General features: G+C 53.5%; 1 protein-coding gene across 12 annotated transcripts in view; it reads left to right on the top strand.

Annotated features, from left to right (window-relative positions):
• Nucleotides 1-3,849: 3,849 nt before the first annotated feature.
• The window catches only part of EHMT1 (euchromatic histone lysine methyltransferase 1), a 114,158-nt gene continuing 104,296 nt past the window's right edge, over nucleotides 3,850-13,711 (top strand). For 3 of the 12 annotated variants that reach the window (XM_065036027.1, XM_065036007.1, XM_065036025.1), the window contains exon 1: nucleotides 3,860-3,927. In XM_065036027.1, coding sequence (XP_064892099.1) covers nucleotides 3,907-3,927 — 21 coding nt within the window. In that variant the 5' untranslated portion in view covers nucleotides 3,860-3,906. Of the gene's footprint in view, nucleotides 3,928-6,072; nucleotides 6,342-12,490; nucleotides 12,670-13,711 lie in introns of those variants that run through there. The other 9 variants (XM_065036003.1, XM_065036026.1, XM_065036018.1 and 6 more) reach the window with 7 other exon arrangements.

Below are 13,711 nucleotides of genomic sequence, written 5' to 3'. Positions count from 1 at the left end.
CCAGCTCTCATTAGACATGCCCGCAGTCAGTTTAGGGCACGGGGCGCTATGGCAGCAAGTCCTTGGGATGGGCACGATGGGGCAAAACCCAACGTCTGGGGTGTGTGTCCCTGTCTCTCTCCTCTGGCTTCAGCCTCTTTAACTTCAGCACACAGGAACTCATTCAAATTCCCAGCCCAATTTTTTTAACCAACTGGTTTTGGTTTAGTTTGAGATGGGGAGGGGACACAATGGGGCACAAGAGAAGCTTGTGACTAATTATTTCCATACTCAACATTCAGTTGAAAATACCAAAAATATATATTTTTTTCCTTTTTTCTGCTGCTTCTTTTTTTGTTCCCCATGGGCTTGTTTGTGTCCCACTCTCCACATGTGCTGCCTCCATATTTTTGGCTTTTCCAGTGTTGTGTCCCACTTTGGCACTTGTCCCGCTGCGTGCAGGAGGCGGGGAAGGGGACACGGGGACATGAAGGCTCTTTCTGCTGGACAGTGATTCTTTTTTAGCTTGCTGCTCAACTCTCGGTAGTTTTGTACAAGTAAGTATTTTCTGCTAGGAAGTTTTCCAGTTGAGCCAGCACAGGATGGGAGATAAAGGATGTTCAGGGGTCTCTTTGGGTTTTATGCTGTATTCGTGTCTACAACAGGAATGTCCCATCTCTCCTCCCCAGGAGAGACTGGGGGCATAAAACCCTCAAAACTTGTGCCCTTTCTTGTACCAACACTCGTGGCTGTAATTCTTTACTCCTGTGGTTGTCTTTACAGATTCGGGGGTTTTATACAATATTTGCGATGGCTCTGTACAACCTGAGACTTTGTGCAATTTATTACTGGGTTTTAAAATGTAAACTAGCAGCTTTACAGGTTTACCACGGCTTCTGGGGAGTGTTTTCGCCCTGGGTTTGAACCCACCAACTGTAAAGAACTGAAAAGCGTAAATAAAGATCTCGTTTTTTAAGACCGCGGGTGCTTTTTGCTCGGCGTAAACGTGCGATGGGAGACGTCCGTATGCCGAGATGCTCTGGAGGGCCTGGCGTGGAGGGCGAGAAGTGGCCGTTGGCTTTCAGAGGCGCCCACGTCTGCAGCTGAAGCTCCAAAGCTGGTTTATAACCCACTCCACAGCAAAACCGGGGGAGGCGCTGGGGTGGGCAGAGCCGGTGGGGTGACGTGACCGGTGATGGGGAAGCACCGGGGCGTTGGGTTCGTCTCTTCCTGCTGGCAGGACTCCCGGGCTGCGGCCGGTCCCTGCGCGGGGCGGGAGAGGGCGATGTAGGCCTGGCCGGGCCCGGCCGCCATGGTGGAGGTGGCTGCTGGGCCTGCGCTCTGCCCCGGCCTCTGCGGCTCCTCCGGGGGATCGCAGCAGCAGCTCGGGAAAAGGGGGAGTTTGTTGTAAAACAGCTCTTGTCCTTGCCCCACTCACGTTAATGATCACAGAGCTGCAGGGTTTGAGGTGGGGTGCAAGCTGTGGCGGGTGGCCCTGTGCGTTCCTGGTTCCCACTGCTGCTGGCTGGAGCCTCTTCAATGGCCCAGGGAGGTTTGTCCCAGGGTGGCAGCATCCCCGGCTCCAGCTGAGGAAAACGAAGCCTCAGTAAATGCCAGCGCAGAGGTGCCACCAGCGCCCTGTCCCCATCAGCCATCCTGCCCCACCGCCCTCCGTCTCACCCTGTCCCCAATGTCGGCACGAGGGTCCCTGTGGGCAGCTCGGATCGTTTGCGGGAGCAGGGATGAACGCGGGCCATTCCCTCCCTTGCTCCCGTGTCAGGGCGAGCATCCCTGGAGCAGGGTGGGCTCAGTTCCCAGGGGGATGCTGGAGCTCTCCAGCTGCACCATTTCCAGGCGCTGCTGTTTGTCTTTTGTACAAGGAACGGTCACTCCATGCTGGGGGAGCGGAGGGCGAAGGACGCCCATCCCTGCAGCACCCTCCTCGGCGGGCTCAGCTCCATCTCCTGCCCCGGGCAGGGAGCGCTGGGACCCCCGAGGTCCCCACGCGGCAAGACACAGCGGAGGGGCCGTGGCTGGGGCTCAGGGGGGATGCCGCCTTAGTCCTGCGGGAGCTGGAGGGGGGGGCTGGGGGATAATTAATTAATTGGGACGGTGGGCGGGCGCTCCCCCGGTGGGTCCCGCCTCAGGCCCGGGGACTCTTATTTTGACCGCGGCGCCGCCGGGCGGGGCTGCCGGTGGCTCCTTCCCCACCCCGGGGCCTCCGGCCCTCGCTGTGTGTCGGGGTCTTCTCCTCGGCGCTCCGGTGCGCAGCGGGGGCCGGAGCGGCCGTGGCTCGGTCCCGGGTGGGGGCGATGGGGCGGTTACGGGTGTGTGGGCGCTGCTGGGTGATCTGGCAGCGTCGGGGTCGCTTTGTTGTTGCTTAGAGTGGATGTGGGGAACAATTTCTTCCCCAAAGGGCTGTGGGGCATTGGAACAGGCTGCCCAGGGCAGTGCTGGAGTCACCGTCCCTGGAGGGCTGGACAGACGGACATGAGGTTCTCAGGACACGGGGCAGTGCCAGGGGTGGGGTGGCAGTTGGACTCTAATCTTATGGGTCTTTTCCGGCCAAAATGACTTTATGATTAAAAACTTAGGCTAAATCTTGAGTTCCCTGGGTTTTTGTTGGCACTGCTCCTCCCTCCTGTGCCCCACCACCCCGAATCCTCCTGGTTTCACTGAACGCACCTTGTGCTGCAGTGGCAGCCCTGTGGGTGCTAACGAAGCTGTGCTGGGGATGGGGCGCCTGCACTGCGAGGGTGCCGGGACAGGCATGGTGGTAACCCCAACAGCAGACCAGGGTTTGTGGAGCACGTCCCCGGGAGCAGGTGGTGCCCGTGGCCTCTGATGACTCAGAGCAAGAGTCTGACTGCAAAGCAAACAAAGCCGTGTGTCCATCTGCCCGCAGAGAGGAGCCAGGAGGCTGTGTGGGGCTGCAGGAGCCACGGGAGGGAAGGTGTTCCTGGGGGGAGACGATAATAAATGTGTAAATTGACATCAGGGCTCCTGTTTCCTCCCAAGACACACACTCCCCTGCCCGGGGAGGCGGGTGCAGCAGTGTCTGGTGTGATTCCCCAGGTGGCAGGGGCTGTGGGGCTGAGGAGCCCTTGGAGGTGTTTATCACCCCCCTTGCGGTATCTTCTGCTTTACTGCAGAGCTGTAAAAGAGCTAATTGTTTTGCAATCATGGATTTATGGGCCTGGGCATTAGGAGGGGCCCTTTGGGGTTTGGGAGGGTGAAAGCGGCTATTGTGGGACCCTTGGGCCAGGACGGGGGGAGCCGCTGCTGCTCCCCCAGCCCGTCCAGCCCTGGCTTTAGCTGAGACAGACACCTGAGACCTTGTGTGCACTAGGCTGAAAATAACAGAAAAGTGGGAGAAGCTACAAAAGATGATTTTTAAAGTTTAAAGTAAGTTTTTTTGACAGGAGGACAGAGGGATTCTTTGACTTTTTCCAGGATCTTCTTGCACGCATTTTGTTTAGGTTTGTGGAAGAGTGCTGCTGCTGGGTGCTGTTGTCACAGGGTACGGTTTGGGAAACTCATTATCTACTCAATTAGAAACGACTGGTGCTCATTCCCCTCACACAGCTGAGCTGCTGCTATGGCTGGTGGGATAAATCCAATGGGGTGAGGGTCCAAAGCTGCCGCCTTGGGGGCTCTTGGTACAAATAGCGAAGGGTCTGTGGTCAGGGGGTGTCCATGTACTCTGTCCCCGTGTCACCCCATCACCATCCCAGCTGTACGGCCGCCTCCGGACGGGCGCCGCCATGATGCCGTACGGCTAGAGGTGCCCCGTGGGGGCCGCCATGCTGCCGCACGCATGCGCAGTGGCCGGCGGAGCGTCTCCATTGAGAAGAATGAGGGGAAAGGGGCGGAGCCAAGGCGTGAGGAGCCGCCGAGGGGGCGGGGCTACGCTCCGGGGCTCCGGCCATGGCCACAGTGGATGCCGAGGTGAGTGAGAGCGGCGGCGTCCATCTGCCCGGGCGGGGGGAAGGAAGATGGGGGAGCGTGGAGTGGTATCGCCCAGGGCCAGGCGGGTTCTGTCGGAGGCCGGGAGGGGGGCCGTGCCCCCGCCGCCCCATGGTTCAGTCCAACTCCTCTGAGGGGAAGAATGTGGGAGCTGCTGCCATTGTGTGTAGGGGGGCCCGGGACTCTGTATAAGTAACACCCCTCCACGGTGAGTCAGTGGTATGGGCCATACAGGTTTCGGGGTTCCCCCCCCAATGGGAGCCAGTGCGTGTGCCGGAGGCGGGGGGAGCGCCATCCATGTTCCGGGGTTTCCCCCCATGCGGCGCGGCGCCGGCGCGGCCCCATCCAGAGTCCAGGGCCGGGCGGGCGCGGCGGCGGCCGGGCCCCGCTATGAGCCATGCAGGTTCCCGGGCGGCGCGCACGGCAGCCGTGCGGGGGCAGGCATGAGCCATGCAGGGCCCCGGGCAGCGCGGCGGCCCCGGCCCGGCCCCCAGCCCGCCCCCGGCCCCGGGAGCAGCCCCGGCCCCGCCGCGGGGAGCCTGGAGGCGGCCGGGCCCGCAGCGCTGCCCGGAGCGCCCGGCGGCCCCGCGGGCGGGGAGCCCTGTGCCGGCCGGCGGGCCGGAACCGCCGGCTGTCGGGGAGGCGGGAGGTGGCGGAGTTTCCTTGGGAGAGCAGAACTCGGAGTTCTTCCTCAGAAAACTCTCCCAAGTTTCCTCAGAGGCCGAGCGGGCTCGCTTCCCCGCGCCGAGCCGGGGCTGGATCCCCCTTGGCCTCCCCTCGGTGAAAAGAATACATTCTCCCTCCTCGGAGGGTGACGGGAAGGCTGCGATGTGCTCTGGTTTATTGCTGTTATCGCTGTAGCGAGTTGAAATGCTCAAGGTTTGAGGAAATACCAGAATTGCATCCAAAATCCTCAGGGAAAATGAAGTTGGGCACATAATGACAATTAGCTGTAATTAGCCACATCACTAAGCGTCCCCGAAGAAAACAACACACAGCTCGACTACCCCATCAAGTTACACGAGTGGCACACGGGGCTCCAATACCTGTTGAGTTTGTGGTGTTTCTTTATGCCGGGCTGAAACTTTTTCCCTGGTTTTGTTGGAGTATGTAAACTCTTTCCATAAGCCTTTGCCCCCAGGTACAGATTGCAGCTGCTGAGCCTTCCCATGCACAGAGAGCCACGGGGCAGTAACACAGGTGTATTGGCACACAAACTGGATCAGAGCTGGGTGCGCGGATGCTCCGTCACTGCAGCACGTACAGGTACCGCTCAGTGTCTCAGAACAGCTCGGTTACGCCTCTTGCTGCAGCTTTGTGAGCGATACCGTGCTCAGAGGGTTCTGCTGTCACAGGGAACTGCTGCCCTGCCTGGGGTGAAGTTTGTAGCGCGGCAACAGCAATACTTTGTAAAGTGTGGCAAAGACAGCTTGGATTTATTACTCAGGTAGGATTCCCATTGGGTATTTTGTCCAAGGCTTTACTTATGCTTGCTGTCCCGTCACAACTGCGTCTCAAGGCCTGGTCCTGCCGCTGTTCCCTTTGGAAGAGGATCAGGTGTTAATCTTGCCGTGTGATAGAGGAATGAGCCCTCAGATGCTTCTGTGACTCCATGGTCCAGTTTTGCCTTGGTCCTTCCGTGCTTTCTGTGAGGATGGTGTGGCTGTGACCGGGGCAGGAGTTGGCTCATAACTCATCAACTCTCAGTGTACAGGTTTGTCTTAACACTACTTAACACCTTTTATTTTGGGAAGCATCTCCTGGCTGGGGCTGCTCTGCATGCAGAGCATTAAGAATCATTGCTCTTCAAATCAGGCTGAATAGCCACAGATGTTGCTGTGGATTATGGGGAGGGAACAGTGACTCATTTAGAGTTTAATTCCTCCCCTCCCCCATAAATTGTTAAATCTGAGGCCGGATCTGCCTTTGCTTACACCCCTCTGAGGCTGAGGGGAGGAAGTTGGTGTAAATCAGGCTGGAATTTGGAGACTGGAGGAGATGCTCTTTGCTTCCCCAGCGCTGGTGGGGCAAAGCGAGAACTAACACCCCACAAACCGTGGTGTTCTGCCCTGTGCAAGGTGGAGCAGAAAGGAGAGATTATTTCACTTGGTCAAGAGAGGTGCAGAGGTGTGTTCCTGGGAGGAGGTATTTGCTCTGAGCAAAGAGCCGGGCGGGTTGGAAGAGTCTGTGTGTCTCCAGGGAGTGTCCAGCCGCCTCTGCAGACAAAGTTGTTGGTGGATGGTTAACTCGAGACAAAAGTTTCCAGTACAGAATAGCTTCTTGTCAAATCTTAGTGTGGATCGGTGAGGGGGAATCTCTCTGAGCACCAAGTTCTGAGCTGTGAAATTCTGCGGTTATTCTCTTCTCTGTGCTTTCAGAAATGGTTGAGCTGCCAGGTAAGTAGCCGTGCTGCAAGAACCCCGTCGCTGCAGAGCAGCCTGGCTTTGCTGTTGGTTTTCTTGAGCAGGTTTCTTATATCCAGTCCAGTTTGGTGCTTTTTCCTTATTTTAGACCTGCTATGAATGCAGCACTAAAGGTTAAAGTTTAAGGAACTGAGTTTGTCTTCCTCAGCCAGTTCTATGATAGTGCAGCTTTGTTGAATTTGATGCTGCTACTCCAGTGTTTGCATCAGTTTAGTAAAGAGAATCACCTGCCTTTCCTAAAATGATTATTTGGTTGAGCTTGAAAAGGGAGGTTTCAAGCCACGGTGTTATTCCTCAGGCTCGTGCTAGCCTCAGGAAGGCTGGCGCTAAGCGGGACCTAAGGCGTGTGTGTGGCTTTGAAAGAAGTGCTTCTCCTCAGAAGTCACACTGTGTTTTTAATCTTTTTTTTTTTTTCTTCCTATCTGTTCTGATGTGTAACATCGTTTTTTTTTCATGTGGCGATGCAGCTTTGATCTGTAAAGCGAAGAGACGGCGCGCAAGCCGCGCAGAGGACGGGTTTCCCCAGCACCCTCCGCTGAGCCCGGCTCTGCGCTGAGGGCGCCCAGCAGCCCCCTGCGGCTCAGAGGCGAGGACTCAACGGGCTGAGGGTTTTGCAAATCAGGCTTTGATCCTGGCTCTGGGCAGCCCCTCAGCGAGCTCCCGGCTGCACGAAGGGGCGACGCTCGCGTGGCGTCGGAGCGCTTCCTCCCCTCGGCTCCCGGCTGTAACAGGCCACGGGGCGCAGAGTGAGAATAGGGAAAGCCAGGACCTAACGAGCGGTGTCTCTGAGCACGCAGATGAGTTCTTTGGTTTCCCACTTTCTGTTTTGCAGGGGATGTGAAATCCAGCGATGCTTTCGGGCCTGCTGGCCCTTCCTCCTCTCTTTTACTCCTGCCAGCTGGTATCATGAGCGAGGAGAGGGCTTTGCTTTCCCAGGGCTGCTGCTTTTAATACAGAGTCTGTTTCAGGAACCTCCATCGGGAAAACTCGGTGTGTTTTAAACCCCGTCATCATTTCTGCTTTGTGAGCTGTGTGGAAGCCTGCAGGACAGGTGTTTTCCTCAGTCTCCTTAGTGCAGCCACGTGCGTTGGTGCTGCATCGACATGAGAGTGTGAACACAGGCAAAAGATGCCTGTTTCCAGGTGTTGTGTTAGATTTCCTCTGAGATACCAGGGTTAGCACAGTTTGTAACGCTTGAGCTGTGTCTTTGCTTGAAGAAAGAAGGTTTATTTTCCCCTCTCTGATACTAGAGACCTAGTAAGGAGGGTTTGTAACTTCATCAGTTATGGGCTTTTGCACAAAGGTTACTTTGTTAATATGTTAAAACTGCGAACTTTCCCTCACAACATTTTAGCCTGTGTCAAATGTCATTGACTTTCTCCCATGCCAGGTGAGCTGTGGGTTGGCAAAGGCCCTTCAGGAACTCACCCTTTTCTTCCATATATACAAACTTTAAGTAATGACAGAGTAGGTAAATAAGTCTTCTGAAGTTTTAAGAAAGCTTTAAAGTGCAGTTCAGTTGTGTTAAGATAACGTGGCTGAGCCAACGTGACTGAAGAAAGCGTCTGAAGAACGTTTTATAAGTCAAGGCAGAATTAAAGGTCTGGTTTATACTTTAAAAAAGCTCTTCCAATATAATTATGCTGGTTGGAGAAGATGATTTTTCATTTTTCCTTGCTGAAATAGTCGTACTAATAGAAGTTCTTGCTGTGGATGTAGCTGTATTAGTTTAGAGGTGATTTTAGACCAGAGTAGCTTATTTTTTTGCTTTCCAAAGCAGACGCTTGGTCTACATTTGAGAAGTTTTGCCGACTTAGTTATCTGTCCACAAATGCAGCGAAATTGCTCTCCCCTCCACCATCGCTGTGTCAGCACGAGTCCTGGTCGAGATGCAATTACCAGCGAAAACCCCAACAACAAGAAGAGAAACAAACAAACAAGCAGCTCTTTTGTGGAGGGAAGTGATTGGAGCTGTGCTGGCAGATAGGGCTGGGTGGCCAAACCAGGGAGAAATTGTTCCCCAGATACAACCTCGACCTCCCCGGTGCAACTTGAGGCCGTTTCCTCTGCTCCTGGCGCTTGTTCCTGGGGAGCAGAGCCCGACCCCCCTGTGTCCAAGCTCCTTTCAGGCAGTTCAGAGATCAGAAGGTCTCCCCTCAGCTCCTGTTCTCCAGCTGAACCCCCCAGGTCCCTCACCCGCTCCATCACACTTGTGCTCCAGCCCCTCACCAGCTCCGTTCCCTTCTCTCCACTCGCTCCAGCACCTCAAGGGTTGTCACGAGGGGCCAAAACTGACCCCAGGTTTGGAGTTTTGGCCTCCCCAGTGCCCAGTTCAGTGAAACAATCACTGCCCTGGTCCTGCTGGCCACACTGTTCTTGATGCATGCCAGGATGATTTTTCTCCAGCAAAGCAGCTGAGGCAGAGCAGAGCTGCTGCCTGGGGTCACTGGCTCCCAGAAAAGGAGGTAAAGGGGGGGGTTACATTTTGTGCAGGACTGCGAGAGGTTCCAGGGCTCTGTTTGATGCTTTGAGACACATTTTGCTGGAGGTTACCTCCTCTTTGCCTGTTGTGGAAGCCACCGAAAGGCTCACCTGGCTGTCTGTGCCTCAGGTGGTTCAGGGGGAAGTGCTGTGGGTCCATCCTCCGCCTGTACCATTGGTGACAGCTGGTGGCTGGTTGAGGTGGTGGAAGGGTTTGCTGGCTTAGCTTGGCTGCCAAGCTCTCTCAGATGCATGTAAACCCACAATAAACTGTACTTATAAAAGCACTTGATGCTGCTACTTCAGCAGCTAAAATAGAAAGGCTTTCCTACTTTTAATTAAAAACTTTCAGCATGGGCGAAGTATCAAGGACATGCAGTGTATTGTCTTTTAAAGTAGGAAATGTTCTTCCAAGGGGATTCCTGTTTCCTTAAGATCCGGACTGATCCCCACCATTGTCTTGCCTCCGTACCAGCTTGTTTTGCCTGAGTTTCCATTTAAGATCAATATTAATAGTTTGTCTGCGTGACACAAACTGCCGAGGGGTGCTGAGCCAGGGCTGAGCTGCTCGTGTGTGCAAGGGCCTGGCTTGGGGTGGAGGTGGGATATGAAATATTAAATCCATCCTTTTCAGTGTCATATCTCCAGGGCGAGCTCTCAGGGGCAGTGGTGAGCAGTGTCGGTTTAGGACAGGGGGACGGTGAGCGGGATGGAGTGGGAGAGCAGAAAATTCAGGTCTGCTTCTGTTTGCATATGGATAATCATCCTGCAGACACAGCGCACGGGACAGGGAGGGAAGTTGCAGGTGGTGCAGCTGGTGAGGAAGTAAATCTGGAGCAAGGTAGTGGGGCTGACATGAGTAGACTCAAAATAAAGCCAGGTAAGTGACTTACCTCATTTGTTAAAGGGAAGTTTAAAATGGTGCAAACAGGGATAAAAATGAAGTGATGGTAGGTTCCTGGGTCAGGCGGGGCAGCACATGGCCCAGGGGGTGGTTGTGAGCTCGCCGTGGCTGCAGCGTCCAGAACCTGCACTGAAGAGATGAGGTGAGCACAGATAAGAGTGGTGCCCACAGGCTGCACAGCGGCCCCGTCACCCCTCGTTTGGGGCAAAGTGTCTGAGCCCAGCCCAGGAGGCTTTTGTGATGCTGCAGAAAAACGCGTCTGCTTGTGTTTGTCTCGTTGTTGAAGAGCAGAGGAACGTGGTGGTTATTGCTTCTGAGAATGGGGGCAGGCAGGATGGATGTGGGGGCCTGACCCACCCGTAGGGCTGATGGGGACGGGCATGTGGAGGGAGAATTGCAGTCCAGGTATCCAAACCGCAACTCGCTGTGCGCTGGCCTTGCTTAGGGTAAGAGAAAAGCCTGTGTTGTTCAGAGTGCTACTTCAGATTTGTAATCCATTTTAGAACTCAAATGTAGACGTGCAGAGAAGTGTTTTAACATGTTAACTGGCGAAAGGGAGGCCTGGTCTCCCCAGGACTGTTGGCCATAACCTGCTGATGCATTTGAATACAGCCCTGAGTGCTGTGAAATGCATTTTTTTTTTCCTCTTTCTTTCCCTTTTTAAGCATGAACTTCTGGATTCTTGAGAATCTCAGCTACCTTCTTCCTCTCTGGTCACACATTTCCAGTCCTTGCAGTTTCAGAGGAGGTTTTAATAGGTAATTTCTCCCAAAGGCTCAAAGCCAGAAGGCGAATTACCCAAATGTTTTATCCAACTTCAGCGGTAATTGGGGATGTTTCATGCTGCTGACCCAGAGCGTTCAGAAGCTACAGTCAGGTTCTCTCAAAAATCATAATATTGTTTCAAGAAGTGGGAAATTAAACACGCACACAGTAGGAGACTTAGAGAGGATTAATGGGTTTCAAAATTACATGCTTCACACAGCTGTTGATTTGGGAATTGAAAGTATGCTGCCATATCAGGAGGTGGTTATTGGAACGTGATGTTCGTCTCTGTCTGGTGAATGCAAATGCCCAAAGGCCTTGGACTCAAAAGCCGTTTTCATTTTTTGGTGCGTTTCTTATGTCCAATGGGGTAGGTAGCAAACTCACACCCTGTCAAATGTGGGTTTATCAGTGTCAAGGAGAGTATCTGTATTTGGGAGATGAAAGCATTAACCATCAGGCTGCGAGCTGGTTTATGTGATTCCATCTAGTTGGTCTGCAGGTTTGAACATAAACCTCCGTATTACGAGAACATGAAGCATGAGTATTTTATTAATTGAGGAACATTATTAATATTTGATAGATTAAATCAACGCCCAGAAGGCTTATGCAAAAAGCATCACTGCTGAGCTGGTGACCACGGCATTAGGTGGTGTTAATGGCAAACTCGTTTGTAAACGAGTCAGCTCTGAGTTTTAAATGCTGAGGATCTGTGAATTTCATACATTCAAAATCCTTTCCTGTGGATTAGGAAGAGTATTTTCTAGTACTGTTTCAAATTAGTGCTTTAATGCCTCTTTAATATGCAAAGATGATTGTTTATAAGCAGGTGTCCTATAGGACCCGGAGGCATCCCTGGGAATGTTTCACCTTTTTTGCTGCGCTCCGCGGTGCAATAACGCACGTTCTTTACAGGCGGCCTGGGGATGGGATGTGATATTTGCTTTTGCTGTAGTGCCAGACCCCGCGGCTCCGGGAGCGTGTGAGAGGAGCGGAACCGCGCTGCCTTTTCATCAGCCCGTGCCGCCGGTGAGCAAACAGCCGAGCGCGTTTGCTGAGGATCCATCTGCTTCCATTTCTGAGAATTAGCGCAGCCTCCAGCTTGCACCGTTTGAAAAGGCCAGCGAGGGGGGATCATATGCTGTCTTGGTTATTGCCAGTTTGTTTTTCAGCCACTGCAAGTTGTGTTTCCCATATTTTCTTAAGATTTAGACCAGGTGTCTGTCGCACGCAGTGTATTCCGTGCCTGACTCCTGCATTTTTGGGATTTGTCTGCAAGTTTTATGGTCTCCTTCCCATTGAAAGTACCCGTCATACTGCTCATATGGTTATTCTGGGTTTCTAAGGGTTTAGCAGCTTTTCTTATGCAGCTTTATTTTGATAGCACATTGGCCTTAATTTCTGCCTTTTATTAAAAGATGATTGCTTTGATATCTTCTGAAATCCATGCCTGTAGACTATCCTCACAGAGGCTATTTTATAGATGGAATTTATCTTCTGCCCCTGCACAACAGCAGCCTAAAATTTTGCCCGCCGCTATGGCTGCAAATGTGGGTGCTTGATGCAATTACAAGATGTGTGTTGCATTGCTTTTTGCTGCCGTTCGTCCTGGAGTTTTGGCTCAGGGGCAATAACACACGACACAAAGATCCTCCTCACCCCCAGCCGGCATCTGGGCTTTAAATACAAGTCCTGGTGTGACCCCAAACGCAGCCGGGACGTGGAGGAGAAGCTCCGGAGGTGATGAGGAAAGCGGGAGCTTTGTCAGGTCTGAGCCTTGGCTGGCGCTGGGAAGTTTTACCGGCCAACTTGCTTTTCTCCAGCGGGGCCTTTGTTTGCAGCCACGCTTCTGATGAAAGGCAGGACCGGCAGCTCCTCCATTGGCTGCAGGAATCCACCTCCCCGCGCCGCACGAGCCCTGGAACATGCGCCGTGGCCGAGCGCCAGCGTGGATGCGCCTCGGTGGCACAGCCGCCCGGGCAGCTGCGGGCCCCGCGCTCGGCCCCCCGCGCTGCCGCTCCTGCCAAAACAGGGAAACAGCTGGGACAGGGGAATTTCCATTATCTGCACCTACCCGAGACATCTGGCAGCACACGGGTCTGAGCCCGCGGCGCCTCTTTGCTCAGCGAGGAAGCGTCTGGGATATTCCCGGTGAGCTCCCGGGCGCAGGGAGGTTTGATACGGTTCCCCCGCAACGTGCTTGTGATCCAGCAGCGCGGCTGTGTCAGCAGCTTGAAGCCGATGCGGGCTCTGCCAGCAGAAATGTGTATTTTGCAGCTGTGGCCAAAGAACCAATTGCAGGAGGCCATGTCTATGTGTATTTTACATTGGATGTCCAGGGATGTTCTAAATTCTTTAAATGACAAAAAGTCCACTAGTGGAAGTTGGCGTGGAGCTGCTCCTGATGCAACAGTGTCTGATGTAAAGAGAAATGTAAATGGTGGCAGGAGGCCCCGTGGGTCCCGCCTGTGTTCCCCCATGAGTCGTGTTTCTGAGCTTGCACTGCGCTGGTAATGCTGATGCAGTTGCTGATTGCTGCCGAAGCAAAGAGTCCACACAAGGAGATTAGACAGCCGTCCTTTTCCCTGCTGGGTGCTCATTAACATTTTCTTGCTGATGTATTATTAATTAAGCTAATTTTTATTGCCCTGTAAGTATAGCTGGTGATGCTGTGCAAGCACAAAACATAACCTGCTTGTTTCCCGGCGTTTCTGAAGTGTGTGTTGTGTTATGTGCAGAAGGAGAGCATTGGAAAAACTGACTGTGCAGTTGAATATTGAAGTAAAGTAAATCTCTGGGTTTTGTTTCCTTTTTTCCCCCTTTACTTAGCAGATACCTGGCTTTGTGGCTGACTGGGGCTGCTCAGTGTGGAGCTACATAAGCAGAGAGCTGTAAATGCCCTCTATGCAGAATTAGCGCAGACAGTTAATAGGACTTAAGTGCAAGGAGAGTTTGCAACATTGACCCGCCATAAGACAGAAGATTACATAGGCTAGAGTATTACTTTAAAAAGAGTCTTGGGACCTGATCCAAACCCACAGAAACCGGGGAGGGCTTTGCCGTCAGCTTCCTGCGGGTGGCCGCTTGCAGCGTGCCCGAGCCATGGGGCGGTCAGCAGTTTGAACAGGAGAATTTAAAGAACCGTCCAGGCAAGGCTGCTTGGCGGAGTCTGATTATGAGATTTAGAACTCGT

Source organism: Columba livia, chromosome 19, assembly GCF_036013475.1.
Source record: "Columba livia isolate bColLiv1 breed racing homer chromosome 19, bColLiv1.pat.W.v2, whole genome shotgun sequence".
NCBI lineage: Eukaryota > Metazoa > Chordata > Aves > Columbiformes > Columbidae > Columba > Columba livia.
Note: the sequence above shows the minus strand (reverse complement) of the source record. Positions and strands in the feature narration are given on the sequence as shown.